Source organism: Lethenteron reissneri, chromosome 26, assembly GCF_015708825.2.
Source record: "Lethenteron reissneri isolate LAM-NWPU_2019-01 chromosome 26, ASM1570882v1, whole genome shotgun sequence".
In the NCBI taxonomy this organism is placed as follows: Eukaryota; Metazoa; Chordata; class Hyperoartia; order Petromyzontiformes; family Petromyzontidae; genus Lethenteron; species Lethenteron reissneri.
In genome coordinates this window covers 16,602,752-16,622,742 of record NC_083804.1, presented here as the reverse complement: position 1 = coordinate 16,622,742, position 19,991 = coordinate 16,602,752, and the positions used below count along the sequence as shown (strand labels likewise).

The 19,991-nt window shown below is 46.6% G+C and overlaps 2 protein-coding genes across 4 annotated transcripts; both read right to left on the bottom strand.

Annotated features, from left to right (window-relative positions):
- Positions 1-254: 254 nt before the first annotated feature.
- LOC133348030 (uncharacterized) lies at positions 255-8,684 on the bottom strand. 2 transcript variants are annotated; one of them, XM_061560843.1, is made up of 4 exons: positions 8,093-8,684; positions 7,186-7,264; positions 6,372-6,523; positions 255-4,884 (listed from the first exon to the last, which is right to left on the bottom strand). In XM_061560843.1, the coding sequence occupies exons 3-4, from the start codon at positions 6,456-6,458 to the stop codon at positions 3,862-3,864; spliced, it is 1,110 nt and encodes a 369-aa protein (XP_061416827.1). In that variant the 5' UTR covers positions 6,459-6,523; positions 7,186-7,264; positions 8,093-8,684; the 3' UTR covers positions 255-3,861. The 2 variants fall into 2 exon arrangements, with proteins under 2 accessions (XP_061416827.1, XP_061416828.1); XM_061560844.1 differs by lacking the exon at positions 6,372-6,523.
- A 1,935-nt stretch (positions 8,685-10,619) lies between these two features.
- LOC133348035 (uncharacterized) lies at positions 10,620-16,965 on the bottom strand. Of its 2 annotated transcripts, XM_061560858.1 has the most exons (4): positions 16,753-16,965; positions 15,492-15,570; positions 13,716-13,826; positions 10,620-11,984 (listed from the first exon to the last, which is right to left on the bottom strand). In XM_061560858.1, exons 3-4 carry the CDS (start codon positions 13,719-13,721, stop codon positions 10,914-10,916), a joined length of 1,077 nt encoding a protein of 358 aa, XP_061416842.1. In that variant the 5' UTR covers positions 13,722-13,826; positions 15,492-15,570; positions 16,753-16,965; the 3' UTR covers positions 10,620-10,913. The 2 variants fall into 2 exon arrangements, with proteins under 2 accessions (XP_061416842.1, XP_061416841.1); XM_061560857.1 differs by lacking the exon at positions 16,753-16,965 and having other exon boundaries at positions 15,492-15,636.
- Positions 16,966-19,991: the final 3,026 nt, after the last annotated feature.

Sequence of the window (19,991 nt, the reverse complement as noted above, 5' to 3'; positions counted from 1 at the left end):
CCGACTGTGAGGGCGGGCACAAGCCGGCGTGAGTAGGTTAAACGTTGAGTTTAATAAGGGCACCACGGGGTGACCAGCCCCTCCCCACCCAGCTCCACCCCTCACATCCCCCACCCAGCCCCACCCTCCCCACCCTCCCCTCTCCACCCAGCCCCTCCCATTTTTGGATGCACGATGGACAGACACAATAATCCCTTGTGGGCTGGTGGAACCAGGAGGTTCCTACCAGTATTAACCTATCAATGTCTCCTGGCATCGTGCCCCGTGCCTGTACAACTGCCGTCATTACTCCCATTCTGACAAAACACGCGTATGTAATAATCTTAATACTGTACATAGTAAATAGCAGATAAATTGTTGGCACCGGCCCACCGCCAGTTAGCCTTCCAGCTTGTCTGTCTTTGCTCAGTGATTCCGAGATGCAATTGCTTGAACGATGCTTTATAAAACGAATCTTCCTCCATCCTGTCGAACTACTGCCCCATTTCCAGCCTACATTTCCTCTCCAACCTTCAGGAGCATGTGGTCTCCTCTCAACTCCTTGCCCACCTCTCACACCACTCCCTCTTTTGAGCTCCTTGAGTCCGCATTGTACTCTGCCCATAGCACCAAGAGTGCCCCTTGTACGTATGTGTATCCACGGTTATATTGTGGGGAGCGGTAGTGTAGCAGTTAGCGCACCGTGCGACAAACCCGGCGAACCAAGTTCGATTCCCGCTCATGGCCAAAACCAGTGACGATTATCTGAACTGGTCCTGGGCCTTGCCTAGGTCAATTCAGCCTCAAATTAGTACCTGGTGCTAATAGGAAGACAAAGGCGGTCGGGCGTAGTGTGGTCACTCACCTCGTGTACCTTGCCAGTCTTCATAGGTGCTCGCTAACAGCACTTACCCCAACAATCTGTTCAGGCTATACGGGGGAGTCTTTGTCTTTATGTTTATCATAATGTAACTGCAATCTCATTAATGCACAAGAAATTGTTATTTATTATACATTTGAAAGTACGGGAGTAAAAGCAACCATAATCATAACATGCATCAGTGATTAACCAGTCATTTAAATTCAGCAAGCAATTTGACATGCAATACATTGGTATAATTACAGTATTCCACACCCATTAAATACAACTTATATTCAAGCAAAAATGCAATGTTTTATATTCTGGTAAAAGATCAATTGAATACATTTGTGATAGGTAGCCCTAAAGGGCCGACCATAAATTACGTCACGCACCTGGAGGGGGTCAGACATTTATGACGATGTGTGACGAGGGGGGGGGGCTTTGAGAAATGTGACGCAACATCAAAATGCGCAACTTTAAATAAATATAAATAGGTACTCAAATAGACTTTAATAACAGTTTTCTCCTACATCAGAGTGCAGCGCATCATTAAATACGCACTACAATGACAATAGTTTAAAGGGATTTGAAGCATGTTTTATTTTCAAAATGGAAATATGGTTTGGGGGGGGCAGAGCTTTGTGACGTCATATTTGAGGGGAGGGGCTGACTTGTCCAAAATCGCGTGACGTCATTTATGGACGGCCCCTAAATTAAACACATGTCAAAATAGCATTGGGATTTGTAATAATTCGTTATATATGTTTTATTGCAAAAAGAGAACGATTTGAATAGCATTGCGTTGAACTGTGAATGCTCTATGGCGATAGAGAACCTTGACGGGCTATCAAAAAAACAAGAATGGAAGTAACCTCAAATACAAGGCCTCTTCAAGGCCAGTCCTTGAACCCCATCAAGGCGCATGTGTACTTCCTTACCAACTAACTAGTGCAGTTGGTGCCTTCCGGGTTCGTTTGAATGGTGGTTGGCGAACGTGAAAAGGTGCATCGTGGTGGATAGCGAGGACTGGAGTTTGATCATCCCTACTTTAAGTCAATAACAATATAAATAATAATAGCATATCCAACGTCACATTTGTGTTATGGGAGCCAATATTCTGAAGGTCCGTTATATTCCGGTGTCGTGGCCATGTCGATGTTTTGCCCAAGCCCCGGATAAACTAGAATTTGGTTAGAAACACAACATATGTGTCCGTAACTCTGTGGCCTTAAAGTAGAAAATAATATATAGATTATATAATAGGCGACATTTCGGGCAAATGGCCCTTATTCATAGCACATGGAGATGGGCCATTTCCCCGGAAGGGTCATTGCCTGAAACGTCACCGATTGTGTTTTTTTCCTTTTAAGGTCACAGTGTTATTAACGAATGTGAGTTTTACATTTTTTGTCCGTGTGCACCATTGCCAAACCAGTATCACAAAATAATGTTTATCATATGGTATATGATGGCCCGCCATGATAGCTCTTTCACCAACAAGTACATTGGTTATTACTTTTTTTTTATATTTTTGTCGGGAAATTGAAAAACAAATTTGTGTTAGTGCATAAAACAATTCAATATGTTTCTATGCACAATCACGTGAACTTCGCTGAACTTTGCTGTTTATAATTTAAACAAATTGGCATACGGCTAGGGTTAGATACCAGTGTACTCCCGAGGATAAGGGCAAGATCATTTAGACGTCTAAAGTGTTTGACATCTTCTCAAGGGTTAGCATTCGATGCACTTCCCAAGGTTAGGGTGAGATGTTCACCCGAGCGTTAGATGTCCTTCCAAGAGTTATCGTGGCTGTTAGATGTCCTAAGGATTAAGGTGAAAGGTCTTTCCAATAGATAGAGGTAGGGTTGGATATCTTCCCAATGCTTATGGATAGATGTCCTCTAAAACAGGGGTCCCCAACGCCTGGGCCGCGGACCGGTACCGGTCCGTGGCCTGTTAGGAACCGAGCCGCACAGCAGGAGGTGAGCGGTGGGCGAGCGAGCGAAGCTTCATCATCTGTATTGACAGATGAAGCTTCATCATCTGTATTTACAGCCGCTCCCCATCGCTCGCATTACCATCTGAGCTCCGCTTCCTGTCAGATCAGCGGCAGTATTAGATTCTCATAGGAGCGTGAACCCTAGTGTAAACTGTGCATGCGAGGGATCTAGGTTGCGAGCTCCTTATGAGAAGTCACAATCAGACACTTATTTTAGTCCGCGCGTGGCTTGCCCATTATTGTATTTACCACTTCCGCCTGCACCTCTTTCCCGCACTGCGCGCTTGTCTCAGTCAGTTTTGGAAAGCCCACAAGCTAACCCTAGCCAGAATGAGTAAAAAACAAACATCGCTGGAGACCTTCTTTGAAACGGGGGAAAGACCCAATGATGCGACAGCAGAAGACTCTAAGACTGCCTACAAAAAGAAAGCTGCATTTAAAAGAAAATACCAAGAGTCCTACTTAAATTATGGGCTCATTAAAATTGTCTTCCACGAAACCGGTCCCTGGTGTCAAAAAAGGTTGGGGACCGCTGCTCTAAAGGATGCAGATAAAATATTCTCCCGAGGGTCAGGGATATGTTTTGATGTGCCCCAAGTGTTACCCAAAGTAGAGGTTCTGGCTGTCGCATGATGAGGCAATTCGTACTCGAATTATACATTTTGTGGGTTTACTCTCCAACACACCGGTGTGCTGAAGTAGTAACTTATTGGCAAGTTTTATTTACATGACAAACCTTGCTAATAGGCTGTGTCGTTGGTGGCGGGTTTAACGACAAATTTATATTTATGCGATGTAACCCAAAAAACCTGTTATGGATAATATTGGTAGTGAAAGCCTACGTGTTATCCTCATGATTGCCTTTTTTTGAAAATATTTATAAAACCTTTTTTGCAATTATAATTCTAGACTAAAGATACCGAACAACTTTTTGGCATATTTAAACCCAAGATGAATGCAGAAGGATGTGGTTTGCCGTTTGTGTGAATATCCACTGTCTCGCCAGATGTAGTGGCTATCAGCAATCTCCTCCTCTGCTATTGTGCCTATGCGTTGTGCATACTGCATTTTCTGGATATATAGTATTCTTAGTTTGCATTCTCAGTTTCTTGTATTTTTCACATTCATCCATGAGATTTCTTACTTCGTTAGATTGCCTTTTAAGTATACATTTAACAATTTCTGACGTTTTATCTTTCGCCAATAGCATTTGTTTAGCAATACTTTCTAAACGTAAGTTCACTTTCAAAAGCAAACTTTTTTCTCGATCAATTACCTCTTTTATTTTTTCATTCTGCTCAGTTAATTGGCTAAAATGTGCCTCGGTTGCCTTCCACTGATTTTTTTCTTGTTGAATTTCCTCCTCTGAACGTTTAGACCAGTGGTGTGCCGCTTTGACTCCTAATCCCAATGCAAGGGCCCCTCCTCCTGCAACCAATGCTGCCCCTGTTGCTACCGCTGCACCTCCTACAATTATTGTCCCTGCTGTTGCTGCTACCTCTACTGCACATGCGGCAACTGCCGATGCCGCTGCCACCTCTGCTGCTGCTGCACTTAACAAGATTGTCCCACCCCCTGCTGCTCCTATACACCCTGATTTTACTGCTACTCCTCCCGCTTTTCCGGCCACCTTATAGCATCCTGCAGCTCTGTCATTTGCAAGTGTCTCGATTTGTTTTGGCTTTATTGCTGCAAGCCTAGACAATCTTTCTTTGCAGTTGTTTCTTTCATCTTGTGTTCTATTTGTTAAGTTACAAAGCTCGTTTAAACTAGCATCATAGGCGCTGGAAATTTGTTTACCTTTCCCATACAGTTCAGGGAATTGGGTGGCGAAATATTCCACTGCCTCCTCTGGTGTTATTATCTTATCCGTAACCTTCTCCATCACATGATTAAAATCATTAATTGCAAAGCAAATGCTGTCAACATATGTATCAGCATTAATGTGGATGTCTTTGTGATCTGAAGCTATTTGTTGCAGACATTGAAGTACCATTATCACATTTTTATCACTGGTTTCTTCTAGGGTGGTCATGCCAATCTGAAAATGTACAAAAGGTGAACATGGTTTTAGCACATTGACAAGATATCATTCATATTTCTCATGAAAGTACAATGATGGTTCAGTAGGCAAAGCAACGTTTAAATATGATATAAGCTATGCCAAATATGCTTAATGAATGGGATTTGTCTCTTGGACTTCAGGTGCAATTTCTTTGACACTGGGTGCTGTGGTGGTGAGATGTTAACTGCCTTTCCTGGTATACAGGAGGTCTTGGGTTCGATCCTGACTTTGATGCCTATATATTTGAATTTTGCATGCTCTCTCCGTAGTCACGTGGATTTTTATCCGGGTCATCCGGGTTTTCCCTTTACATTTCGAAACATGCATTTAAGAGTATTTGGCAGCTATACATTTCCATGTAAGCCACTTCGTTGAGCTATCATTTGTGGCCAGGTTTCTTCTGGAAAAGAGCTGTATAGCTCAGTGGGCCTTACTTGGTAAAATCAAAAGTTTCGTTTAAATGACAAATGTAGCCCGTGCGTAACCCCGTGCCCTTCGTATGACTGCGCACGAGAAGTGCAGCGAGATGTTTCCCTCGCATTTTTGTCAGAATCCACCTAGTGGTGTAAAACCGCACAGTGCATTGTCCGAGCCGGCTGCAATGAAACTAAATGGTCAGTGAATTTGAAAACCCGTGGTAGCTACGATTAGCATCAGTCCAGGCGATGAGACAGACGCTTTTCAGAGGTGACGTGGCAGATTTCTGTTTGTGGGGGAGCAGTCACTGCAGCGGATGAATGGCGTGTTTCAAATTAATGGCAAACTATCGCTCGTTTATTTAATTTGAAAGCGCTCCTTCCGCTACTTATTTTTAAGCAGTGGATATTTATACAACTGTAGTGGGTTACATTCAGGCGCACATTGGAACTTTGAAGGCAACACTATTTATGAGCTAAACACAACGGGTAACTCTTTACATTAACAGGATAACGACATAGGGTGGTAACCACTGTTCCTAACTTAGCTAACACACGGGGATGCTACATATCTGGCCTGGAGACCGAGGATCGTAGATGGTGGCTTCATCCCAAAGTTGACCCAGCAGAACAGAAGAGAAAAAAGCCCAGCTCTCCGTCCACACCCCGCTTATCCCCTCCGGCGTGGCCGGCTCCGTCCCAGGCCACGCCCCCCTTCCCGATCCTTCGGGAAGGCCCGAACCCCCAACCACGTGACCTCCCTGGGACCCCTGGCCCCCCTTTATCCAGTCACGTGCCCTGTTGGGTTCACGCGGCCTGATACGACCTCCGTGACACCCGCCTACAGCCCCCATACCGAGCCAACGCAGTATTGTCGTTCTACTACACTACACAACAGCAGTTATCTAAGCAGATGATTGTTATTCGATGTACGCGTTTGGAGTCTAATTAGGCGTGTAACTAACACGTTTCAGTGACCCATTTCGTCCAAATCGACAATAAACTGAACGGCAAAAACAGACGGCAGACCGTACATGTCCGTCGTACCTTCTCTTCCGCCCCGTCCTGTGCACCTTTTGTCTCGCACGGCTCTGCTTGGATCTTGTCAGACTTTTCAACATACCGTCGTCTCATTCTGTAGCCGAGCGACTACAGAATGACCACCGACACAGTACGTATGTTGCTTCCGTACAGTCACCCTGAATTTAAGACAACATTTATATAGTCCATTAATCGATTTTTATTTTACGTGCCAATATTGCCCTCAATAAATATGGCATCGGTGAACATTACAACAGAATGTGAACGGTACAGGGGCATTGAGGAGTGGTTCTCAACCTTGCTTCGTTACTGTGCCCCCTTTGTTTAATTTTGTTTCAACCGAGTACCCTCCCCCCCCCGCCCTTGCCTGACCCAACAAGGTACTCCTAAATAAATGTATTAAGAATGAACATCAATATTTTAACCAATTGTCCATTTTGCGAGGTATCTTACCTCACGAGTAACAACAGGCGAAAAAAAAATCAGCGGACGATCTGCGTGCGTGACGTTATTATGATCAATGAGTTTAGAATGGTCCTTTATATAGTTCCAGGTTATCGTAGTTATTTTACATTGGCAGATTCATACATGACTATGCACAAATGACTCTCATGCATGATATAATGTCACACATTTATGAATCGCCTCACGCACCCCACCTGGATGTTTGCCACATACCCCAGAGCAACAGAAACCCGCCAGGACCTCAGCGGCGAACACCGACTGAGCAAAGTAAATTACAACCATACGCAACAAATCGCGTAAGAAACAAGAGAAACGTTGGAAACGACGTTTAGAAACAAACACAAATCATCCTCACCTTAAACGTTCACCACGGTGGATAGCGACAACACACGTCCCAGCCGTGTGCGAAGTCAACTTGGTGGTGGTGGTGTAATCTGTACGGGACGCCAACACGAACATCAACAGCACAACATTGTGAATTGTGTAATGACCGTGCACTTCTACAGAGCGTCTTAGGATGCGATTATGTGAACAAGCGAAGTAATTACATAAAATTATAATCTACGGACAACAGCCCCTTGTCGATACACTGCTGGATGTATACGCCTACTCACACTACGTCGACTGTAAGTGTTGTTTAAACATACTTCACCAGGCTGGTCACATGCGAGTTGGTGTCGTGAGAGCCCTGGACAAGTTTTCAAGTTTTTCAAGTTTCATTTATTTGGTATAGCCCTGTGAGCCATTCGGCTCTTGAATCGGGTGCAACCGCAACAAACAAAAAACAAAAACATGAACAAGAACACATCTTAAAGTGACTATGTGGAAACTGAAAATCCAGGGAAAAAACCAGCAAAAATTCCATAAACAAAACACCGTACAACAACGCTGTGTGCAAAAATCCCAGTGGGATGCAAGTCAAACAACAACAACCACAAGCCGTCCTCAAGTGAGGACGGCTGCTTGTGTTGTGGCCAAAACGTCGTGAGAATTGTATTTTATTATGTTTTATTTGTATTATTTTATTATTTCCCTTTTACGTGACTTTACCGAAAGAACCAAGACGATGAATCCCTGCAGTCACGAAAGCTTTAAATCGAAACTTAGATTAAGGCCGTTGGGTTCAGAGATAACTCACCACTGACGTTAGCCGTCGCCGAGAACCGAATTAAGGTCGCCGGGAAATGTTACTTAAACTAGATATGTTTGTCTTAGCGGTCATTTAACAACCTATATTCAATCTTGAAAAAGCTCTTAATTACCTCGTACGCAGTGTAATGGGCCTCTGGAGAGGCGTCCGGGAGCTGCAGGAGGAGCACGTTCCGTCGTCGGCAAGGAGTGAACGACTTCACGTCGCCAAGTCTCACAATTGAAGTCGTGGATGGGTGACGCGTGACAACGTTTGACTTTCCGAGTTGAAAATTTAGGACGACGCGCACCTGCGCGTGTGCTGTTTGGACACGTCAACTTTGCCCGTGGGTTGGGTTTTAATGTCAACAGCAAGGACGTGGAAATGGTCGTGAGGAGGGCGGCTGACGAGACGCTCGCATTTCTCGGAAGAGGCAGGGGATGGGGGCTGTTTGCGTGGTCCGGGGCAAACTGGTTTCTTTTGTGACGTACTCTGTGGTGAACTTCGTGCGTAGCCAACCGTGCTAATCGGAGGTGCACACTGGTTTTCGAATCCATCATCGAGGTTTTTGGGTTACATCGCGGAAATATAAATTTGCGTCGTTAAACCCGCCACCATCCGACACGGCCAATTAGTAAGGTTTGTCACGTAAACAAAACTTGCCAATTCGTTACTAGTTCAGCACAACATTCGAGTACTCGATTGGTAAATGTTGTGGGTTTACTCTCCAATACACCGGTGTGCTGAACTAGTAATGAATTGGCATGTTTTGTTTATGTGACAACCCTGAGAAATCCTAGGAATAAAGTCCATTAAAGTTTTTGATTCTCCGTTGGGGCTCTTCCACATCCACTTACCAGGGCTTATTTAAAAAATGTGTCCATCTCCACGTGTCCGTTTGCGCTGCTGCTCTGGAGACCGAATATTGCTCATCGATATTCCGGTCTCCAGAGCAGCAACAACAACACAAGCCACGCCCACGGCCCTTTTCAGGGCCAAACAACGCCGCATCCGCACAAATCATGGCGGATACCTGCTGCACAAATGAAAAACGTAAAACTCTCCAGTGTGCGACTGTGGTCATCCAGAACAGACCATACAACATATAGCGACGCAATGGCCGATCCACAAATATGAAGGATAGCGAGACTTGCGAGAGGCAACACACTTAATTACAACTAGGGATACACAAAGGGGTCACGGCCCCTTACACCCGATACCCTAACGTGGTAGCCCCTCCGGACTAATGTGCCCTCACTCTGGTTATAGCGCTAACCCTAGACTGGTAAGCTCTTAACCAGACCCTAGCCAGGGGTTCGGGTTCTGCCCTTTGGGCTCTTCGCTTCAGGTCTTCAGGTCTTCAGAGTGGTTTTTCAGGTCTCCAGGGCTTCGGGTCTTCAGGTGGACGATGACTGCTTGACCCGTTTAGGGGTCCGGCTTTTATACCCGTTCCAGAGTCTTTTCGCCCCTAGACACACCTTCCTTCTCGAACTCTCTAGGGGGCCCTGGAATATAACGGCATCCCCCCAGCCCCCCTCCTAGGGTCTAGGGTCCCTGGTGGCCCAATGGCCTGACTCATCCCACATATCCTATCTACCACCCTCTGTTTACACGTGTCCGCTACTGCAGGTAAGAATCATACCAGCATACGACGTTTCGATTGCAACACAAGCAATCATCATCAGGTATAAATTAAATAGAAACACAAATCTAGTATACTTATTTTATCTTTATACGTGACTTTACCGAAAGAACCAAATAATAATTCCTGCAGTCACGAAAGCTCCAAATTAAGTAATAATCATACCGCCTAATAATTGAACTTACACATGTAGTGACATCTCGGAAGTCACTGAGTGGTGCCGGCCCTAGAAGGGCATGGCGTGCGATGTAACCCCATCGTGGACATCACGTGTGTAGCGACATCGTGAATATCGCTGGGTAATGCCGGCTCTAGTGAGGTGTATTGCCATCGCGGACACCCCGTATATGTGGGTGTAGTACCACTCCTGGAGGGGGCTCGGTGAGCGCTGAGCGACAGCGCTCAGTGGCACCACACTCCGCGTGTAGTGCTGACCCTACGGGGTAGGGTGTGAGAGTGCAGGCCACGGGAACGAGGTTACTGTGGGCCATGGCACTCTGGTTGACCCCGAAGGACACGTAACCAGTAAAGTCAACATGGGGCCCCAGGTGGGGGATAGGGGGTGGTCACGTGTCGGGGGGAGAGATCCTACGGGAAGGGTCGAGAGAGAACTCGAGGTCTCTCGAAGATGGGCGTGGCCAAGGGCGGGGCCAGCCACGACCTGGGAGCATATAAACCGGCTCCCCACAGGGACCAGGGTTCAGCGTTGCTACTGTCATCTGAAGATCTACGATCTACGTCCAAGAAGAGTCACCAACATGTGGACCTGGACCAGAGCCAGGGTCCGGTCCGTTGTTGCTAACATACCAGTGTGTTAGTGTAGTTCAGCCTGGTGGTCCATCACCATAGGCTGTGTTACGTGTTGGTATAAATACATGTGTTGCCTCCAAGAAGTGCGTCTGCAACTCAGTTGAATCCTATACATATAAAATACAATCTGTAAAACATTGATTTACCTCACATGTGATATTTGGAAGATATTTTAATGTGTACTTGAGAACAATAATGTAGACAACTGTAAGGATTTCATCGGTTTTATTTGGCAAAAAAAAAAATCATAGCCAACAACGTTGGCAAATAGCGTAATTACAATCAAAAGATATTTAAAACGTGACACGTGGGTTACTGTCAGCAAACTTTGCTTAGACATATTGCGCAATTAATGAAATAGACAGATATATTTTACTTTCTTATTTCAGCGGGAAGGGCCCATTAAACTGTTGGGCTCTATTTCATTGACATCCTGCGACGGTACAGATGTAGAATTGACTTGTTTCAAGAAATAAATTTCGGTGTAGCATGATCACTTAATTTATCGCTGGTGGTCTTGACATTGCTTTATCATAAATTTAAAATTAGTTTTTGATATCAATGTCCTATTGCTTGGGGAGGTCTTCATCTCGTCTGCGAGAAGTTTTAGAAAATGATCCACTCCTCCGAGGTCTCCATTCGCTTCCTGAATGGACTCCTCGATCTCATCCAACTCCTCGGTAAACCTCGCACCCTTCGATTTCCAAGCTTCATGCTCCTCATTGTTTTTCCAAGCAGCCTTAGGTTTCACCCATGTTTTTATTGCAACGCTCGCTACTCCCACCAATCCAGCTGACACCATTATCCCTGCCAGTGGCATTACCTTCACAGCTTCCCTTGTTGCCGCCGTTACAAGCGCACCACCGGCTGCCAGCGCTCCCGTGCAACGTAACGAACGTGATGTAATCATCGCCACTATTGCCATAATCGCTGCCACTGCTCCTTCTGAGAATACCACTCTTACTCGTGTTATTGCCCTTTCCACTCCTGTTTCCCATCCCAAGGTTGTTCTCACCTGTGCTAATACTGCTCCTATCACCGACTCTCTTACATCTACTATTTCTGCCAACGTGACTACTCCTACCACCAATGACATTATTGCTGTGTAGGTCAACACAGTTTGTAAAAATTGCATTCGATTCGCATGTTTTCTTTCATCCCCAGTAATTTTCTGAGATACATCAACTGCCCTACGAAGGAACAGGACGACTTCGTTGTGCTCGCCAATAATATTTCTGAGTGATGTCACGAGGTCATGCAATTCTGATGCGAATTCCTTCCCCGCTTCTTCTGGGGAAATTTTATCCTCCACAACCTTATATGCCACTTGTAAATAGTGGTCATTTCTGGATTTTGCACGTTGCACAAGAAAGCTGGTCCTGGTGCTTATGTCTTTGTATCTCGTGGAGATTGGCTGGAGGTCTTTTCGGATCTCCTGGACTCTGCCTTCTGAGCTGCTGAACGTGGATGCAATAAAAGACTCCAGGTGTTGGCAGCATTTCTCTATTTTCCCATGGACAGCATTACTAGTTTTGTCAAATCGATCCAGAGTTTTGAGGAAGTCCAAGTTGACCTGCAAAAACAAAACACCCATTATTGTAAACTATTTCATTTACCAAGAAAAATCCCACGGAGCTACACGTGGAAATTTATAGTCGCAGTAAAACGATCTAAATATACATTTATAAATGTGGAGGGAAAAAATCGGAGGAACCCAGAGAATAATCCACTCGACCACGGGGAGAAAGAATATGTAACCTCAAAACAGGCCTCGTCAGGGGAGATAGCATTTGTCAGGGGACATAGAATCTCTTCGCTACTATGGTGCCCAATTAAATTTCATCAAAATACAGGCAGGAGATTTCTCATCCGAAGTTGTCCCACCTCCTGAAAGTTTTGTAAAACTAAAGTCAGTGGGACTTTGAGCGAGAATGCAGGATATCGACCACCACAATGGAGGGGTTTCGTGAATAAAAACTCAAGGAACCTAAAACAGCCAATTGAGTGATTCTTATTTTATTTTATTGGAGAGTAGGTGGTTTAAGATGAATACTTATTATTAGGTTTATTCACTATCAAGGACCAGGTGGCTCAGAGGTCGGATCGCTGAGCTGGCGCCACCAAGCTCCTGGGGTCGAATCCAGGAGGTTGCTTGCGCGCCCAAACCGAGTCCTCAAACGTAGCAACTTGATGGTCTCAGACGTTACCAATGTTCGGACAGAGCATTACAAAATGTGGGGGTTTGCAGCCAACTTGGCTAAACTCCAGCTCTGGTAATTATTACAGACGTCGGTTTGACTTGTACGACAAACGGTCCTCGCAGTGGCAGGGTGGGTGGAAAGTGCTGCCCCCTTGTTCATTGCGCCTATTTCTATTTTCTTAATTTGTTCTACTTCATTTATTCTGTTTTGCTTTGGTCATTTTGGTGACCCAAGGCGCTCTTGCAAATTGGACTTTAGCCTGATCTCTTGAGTTCTCACCACCTGGTTAAACAAAATTAACGTGCAACTGGTTCTTTCGGAATGGGAAGTACAGCAGTACATTTTCGACATTTGGACACAACAATGCCGTACAATGGCTGCATTACCAACCTACACCGACTAAAAATCCCGTTGTTTATTCAAGACAGCCTTACAACGTCTTAAGACCCGTCGCGTTCAGGAGGGTTACGGTACGAGGATGTTTGTACGAGTCCACGAATGAGCGTTTGGGATACAAGGGGTTAACGCCATTTCAAACGTCCGCACAGATGGAGTCGACCCACTTGCTGTACTCCCAACTACTGGTTAGCTCGCAGGCCAGTAGGTCCAGGAGTGTGGCAAAACCCGCGTCGTCCACCAACCCTCGCATTTAAAGCGCATCGTACGCCACCGCTCCCAGCTACACACGTTTTTAAGGGACGTATTTTCGAATACAGTAAGTGAACACGGACGCAAGAAACATAGTTTTGCTATTTAAAGCTTTCGTGACTGCAGGGATTCATCTTCTTGGTTCTTGCGGTAAAGTCACGTAGAAGGGAAATAATAAAATAATTAAGCATTATTTCTTGTATTTTATTATTATTATTTTATTATTTCCCTTCTACGTGACTTTACCGAAAGAACCAAGAAGATAGTTTTACTACTATACATAGCCAACATAGCAAAACAATGGCTGTGTCGGGTGGTTGCGGGTTTTAACAACACGTTAATATATTTACGCGATCTAACCCCCCAAAAGACCCTCTATTATGGATGATATTGGTCGCAAAATCCTCCTACAACGTGTTAAACCCCAAAGACATCTCGACGACCTTGAAACTCGCCTCCATTAGACGGTGTCGCCTGATGGCTCCAAACTGGAAGGAGAGGAGTGTGACTGGGTCGATCTCTTCACCACGCCGACTGCTTTCACCGTTCTCCAGCAAGCGTGGAGTCTGTTAACGACATCACGCGGATTTGCGCCACTCGCTCACTCTATGAACAAAGCAGCGCACACGGCAACGGTGATGCTTTAACCCGCAGCTTGCCGAGTGAGACCCCCGTCACCTCCGAGCGAGAGACGCGCTGTGTGTGTGAGAGGCGCTGTGTGCGTGTGCGAGAGACGCTGTGTGTGTGTGAGAGGCGCTGTGTGCGTGTGTGAGAGACGCTGTGTGTGTGCGTGCAAGGCGCTGTGTGTGTGCGAGAGACGCTGTGTGTGCGTGCAAGGCGCTGCGTGCGTGTGTGAGAGACGCGCTGTGTGTGTGAGAGGCGCTGTGTGTGAGAGACGCGCTGTGTGTGTGTGAGAGGCGCTGTGTGCGTGTGTGAGAGACGCGCTGTGTGTGTGTGAGAGGCGCTGTGTGTGTGTGAGAGACGCTGTGTGCGTGTGTGAGAGGCGCTGTGTGCGTGTGTGAGAGACGCGCTGTGTGTGTGCGAGAGACGCTGTGTGTGTGCGAGAGGCGCTGTGTGCGTGTGTGTGAGAGGCGCTGTGTGTGTGTGAGAGGCGCTGTGTGCGTGTGTGCGAGAGGCGCTGTGTGTGTGAGAGGCGCTGTGTGTGTGTGTGTGTGAGAGACGCGCTGTGTGTGTGAGAGGCGCTGTGTGTGTGTGAGAGGCGCTGTGTGTGTGTGTGTGTGAGAGACGCGCTGTGCGTGTGTGAGAGACGCGCTGTGTGTGCGAGAGACGCTGTGTGTGTGTGAGAGGCGCTGTGTGTGTGTGAGAGGCGCTGTGTGCGTGTGTGAGAGACGCGCTGTGTGTGTGCGAGAGACGCTGTGTGTGTGTGAGAGGCGCTGTGTGTGTGTGAGAGGCGCTGTGTGCGTGTGTGAGAGGCGCTGTGTGCGTGTGTGAGAGACGCGCTGTGTGTGTGTGAGAGGCGCTGTGTGCGTGTGTGAGAGGCGCTGTGTGCGTGTGTGAGAGACGCGCTGTGTGTGTGTGTGAGAGGCGCTGTGTGCGTGTGTGAGAGACGCTGTGTGCGTGTGTGAGAGGCGCTGTGTGTGTGTGAGAGGCGCTGTGTGCGTGTGTGAGAGACGCGCTGTGTGTGTGTGTGAGAGGCGCTGTGTGCGTGTGTGAGAGACGCTGTGTGCGTGTGTGAGAGGCGCTGTGTGTGTGTGAGAGGCGCTGTGTGCGTGTGTGAGAGGCGCTGTGTGCGTGTGTGAGAGACGCGCTGTGTGTGTGTGAGAGGCGCTGTGTGCGTGTGTGAGAGGCGCTGTGTGCGTGTGTGAGAGACGCGCTGTGTGTGTGTGAGAGGCGCTGTGTGCGTGTGCGAGAGACGCTGCGTGTGTGCTTGCTTAGTTCGTGTCCTTCTCCACCCGCACCTCCGATTCGCACGGCTGGCCACGCGTGCGGTGTGCGAAAGAAGTTCAGCGCGCAGCGCGTACGAACATAGCCATACCTGTCGACCCCTTAACAGTGCTGCCTACCTTGTTACAGACCGATTCAGATCGTATTGATCACCCCGTGCCCCTTGTAAAGTCCCACACCAAAGGGGAGAAACACAAACAGACAGTTTTAGTTGCCCGTATTGAAACAACTATACGCCGCACGGACCTCGAAACTCAATTTCCCTGTCCAAGACAGAAGAACACGGGGGGTACAGACCGCATGGTGTGTGACAGTTTCATGCAAACCTGTCGCGCTGGACACGCGTCTGTCCGCTCCCCACCGCCACGGTTCGGATGTCGGCGACTGCGTGAGCTCAGCCGTCTCCTGTGGGGTGCAGGCGAAGTCAGTGGACGGGCAGGCGGGCTGGGTTGGGCTGGGCGGACTGAGCTGGGAGGGAGCGGCCTGGGGGGAGGGAGCTGGGGGGGGTGCCCTAATACGGGGGAGCGGTGGCGCGTCCGGTTAGCGCGCGTCGTGCTACGAACCCCGGCGGGTCCGGTGTTCCGATTTGCCGCTCACGGCCACCGACGGTTATCTGAACCTAGTGCCGGGCCTCCCCCTGGGTCGACTCAGCCTCAAATGAGTACCTGGTGCGAGTGTGTAAGCGGAGCCAGCGGGGAAACGAAGGTGACCCGGTGTGGCGCTGGCCACCCACCGCTCCGCGTGCCGTGCCCGGCCTTCGTCAGGTGCTACGCGCTCACAGGCACTTGCCCCAGCAGTCTGTTAAAGCTCTACGAGTGATGATTGTCTTTGGAGCCAAGCGAATAAAGTTATTCCCACGGGCAATCACGAATTACCAGTGGCAACCCACCGCATTCCTTGCCCTTATGCGTTTCCCTCCGATTCATCCAACGCAATCTCGGTACAATGTTAAATCTTTTTTTTATAGGTTGCCTTAGTGAAGTGGGAGTCCTCTGTGATCGGAAAATGCCGGATAGGCTGAAGGGAAAAATATACAAGACCATCGTCCGACCGGTGGCACTCTATGGATCCGAGTGCTGGCCAGCCACAACTGTGCACGAACAAGCTCTCCACACCATGGAGATGAGGATGCTCAGATGGAGCCTCGGGCTCACTCGATGGGATCGTGTCAGGAACGAAGACGTTCGGAAGCGACTTGGTGTGGCCCCCATTGCGGACAAGATGCTTGAGGCAAGGCTTCGGTGGTACAGCCATGTGATGCGAAGTGAAGAGTCATCAGTGGCCAAGACTGCCGTGCGTATTGAGTCAGAGGGCCGCTGTCCACGCGGACGTCCGAAGAAGCGATGGATGGACCGAATAAAGGAAGACATGAAGACGGTCAACGCATCCCCTGAAGATGCCCTGGACCGAGCCAAATGGAGAAGACAATGCCGAAAAGCGGACCCTGCGCCACAGCGGGAACAACGCTAGGAAGTTGTTGTTGTTGCCTTAGTGAAGTGGGAAATCGGATGCGCATCTGCTGCTTCATTTCGAGTCGAGTGAGCGTTCGGAGACAGTCTGCAGTGCAGTATAAACACCCCGACTTACGTCTTCCCCCTTTAACGTCGTTCCACACCGACGTCGGCACTTTATCAACACCGCTGTCCGATTCGCGTCGCCTCAACCCCACGCGGACGTCTCCGACAAGCATCGTCCGTCTTTTCTCGTTTCCGTCGCCTCTCAGCCTTCGCCTCCACCACCTGCCCTGTACATCGCTTTGATTGACGTCGTTTCGATATTCATCGTCGCACATTTCCGGAACGCTGTGCTGCACTGTGACACGGGCGAACAGGCGCCGCTCCTAGATGTGACCACGGGCTACGTTTGTATGTACCTTATGTTGAACTTCTTTCGCTCCGTGCTAATCGGAGGTGCGGGGGAAGGCCAAAAAACTAAACAATATGAGGTTTTTTTGGGTTAGATCACGTAAATATATAAATGTGTCGGTAAAGCCGCCGCCACCACCCGACACAGCCAACTCGTAAGGGTTGTTACGTAAACATAACATACCAATTCGTCACTAGTACAGCACCGGTGTGTTGCAGAGCCAAGCCACAACATTGGCCAAGCCACAGCGTCCAGGGAAGCTGGTTTTACTTGTCAAACTTCGTCGGCTATATGGCAGGTGGAAATGGAAGAGCAGGTTTAACGTGTTTTGTGAACCTGTCTAACAGATGCGTGTCGTGACTGTAATTAGTTACTGCTGTGTATTGTATTGTCCATGGGCGTCAGATTGCAGTTGGTGCTGGCCGACGTAGAAAGTCGTATATTCAGTAAATTATAAAACGTTGGCATGCTTACTAGGTAAGCACAAATATATATTTTGCTGCTGATTTATATACTCGATGTGAGATGACAAAGTATACGTAAACGATTTAATTTAACATAAGCTTACACTAAGTGTTTGTGTTCATGTGATTCTTGAATTCTGCTATAATTGTAGTCGACAGATGGCCTTTATTGACTCTGCTAAACAAACGCCTGCACAGTACTTTGATTGACTTTTCTAGTAGTAGAAACACGTATCAGTAATGTGTCTCCGTGTCTCTGCGTCTCCCCGTGTGTCCCCATGTAGTAATTACACACACATCAGCAATGTGAGATCGTCACATTACTGGATGGGTTTAAAAAATCACAATTACTTTTCAGGGGAAAAACATCCGTGACTAAATATCATGAAGAGTACAAATATGCATTTGATAATAAATTGACGTACATTGTCACTCGTAATAAATATAAAGATACAAAAACAATTACCATAAGTTTTTGTATAACTTTGTTTGTGCCTATAATAGATATGAGTGTATAATATATATGAACACAATTGCATTTTTGTTGTCACCAAAGTCGCAGTATTTAAATGTCACTTAAAACCCCCTGCTGTTTCGCAACGACCCCAGGGCATAACCCAAAAATGCAGAAACCTTTCATCCGTTTATGGACGATTTCCACGTCACGCAACGTGACAAACAAACGCCCCTTCTCGTAAAGCGACGCAGGTAACAGGGATCGTCACACCGGGGAACGGACCTTCCCGCCACGTCACATGTTAAGTAACCTAACATTTACAAATGTCGCTTTCATGCATGAACATTCAACACATTCGTGAATAAAATGTCCTTAAAAGAAAACAAATCTAAGGCAACCAGGCAGTGAGCCGACGCAATTGTGCAAGCTCTGCAGTCCTTCATATGTGAAGATGTTTTTTCGCCATTTAATGAGTGTAAATACATGTGGAAGGCAACATTCTATTTCATTCAGAAGGATAGATGATTACGCCACACTTTACTGTACCGCATTCACCTGGCAAGATAGGCTTTGTTCTAGATTGAAGTTTTCGTGACTGCAATGATCCATACTCTTTGGTTCTTTCGGTAAAGTCACGTAGGTAAAAAAAAATAAAGTTAATCAAATCACGACGTTTTGGAAGCAACACAAGCCTCCGTCATCAGAGGGAGTTTCACAACATGTAATCCACCAACCCTCGCCTTCACAGCTCAATGGGTGATGAGGCCACTGAGCGTCGCTTTTACTCACTAATCTGGGAACACACTGTGGGATAAACGTCGTCACGATTACTAAAAGTAAAACTGACCATTGTGAGATGAATTGTTAATTCATACTTTATTCGGAATTCAGACATTTCAGAGATCAACGTACAGATAACACGCAAATACTAACGGCCCACGAAATTTAAGATACCCGTGCGTGATGAAAATAATGGAATGTGGTTCATCTAAACCTGAACAGCCATTTATTTTAAATCGTATTTTCCTTCCAGGAACAGAAGCAACAAAATATGGCTTAGCAAGGTAATTGAAGCAGCAACCGCATATTACGATACGATGTGATTTAGTCACTTGGGATTTGTTGATGTGATTGTGAAGTTGCGAGATTTGCCCTCATGATAAAACTATGACCCACATGGACACTGTAGCTTTAGTAACCATGGGGGCAGCTGTTTTCATGCTTGGTGTGGAAAACATGTAACTTCATCAAAATATTAAAGATAATTATTTTCATAAATCGAAACTGGAGAGCAGCCCATCCTAGGAAACGGGGTGATTCTTCCCACATCATCTGTAAGCCATTCCCTCCGTATGCACAATGTGAAGCCGGCGTTATATGTAATGTCCGCCAGGTGGCGCAGCACACTATTGCTCTTATTATTCGGACACGAATTTTTCTTTTAACCGAGGCCAGAGACCTATATAGGTCCTACACAGGCCATATTATATACTCCATAAAGAACACCCCTGGATGTTTCGGTCACAAAGAGTCTTTACTAGACTGTATGACAAAATTCTAAACTATGCTGACTGATATATTTTTTTACATGTAGATTTGTGTTATACGACTATACTATTTATTATTTTACCAGGTAAAGACCATTGAGCTTTATAGCTCTATTTATTACACGCTTTCTATTAACTCTGTCTGTTGTTGTATCCTCAAATCTTGTAACTCAATTTTAACCCACTTCCCAATGTGGTAGCGACTGCAAACTTGGTATACTTATGTCATACTGATGACAATACTATATTCTATCATAAAAATAGCTTTCTTTTGAGCCTCGTCTCAAAACGTTGTGTTGCTGTCTCTGGTGTGGACCAATCAGTTTCAAAGTCCATGCATATATTATCAGAGTACGTGTTTTGTTTGCATTTTGACCACAAGTATTGTGGTTAATGCAGATACGATTCCTTGAAAAAGGTTTCAGTTTAGTGTTTTAACATCTATTCTCATATTTTGGTACTGGCAAAGGAGGTCCCATGATGTAGAAACTG

Excerpts from the sequence above, each read along its gene's own strand:
- LOC133348030 (XM_061560843.1), bottom strand. The coding sequence starts at position 6,458 with ATGAGACGACGGTATGTTGAAAAGTCTGACAAGATCCAAGCAGAGCCG. Across the intron at positions 4,885-6,371 it reads AGGACGGGGCGGAAGAGAAG|ATTGGCATGACCACCCTAGA; the intron begins GTACGACGGACA and ends GTACATTTTCAG.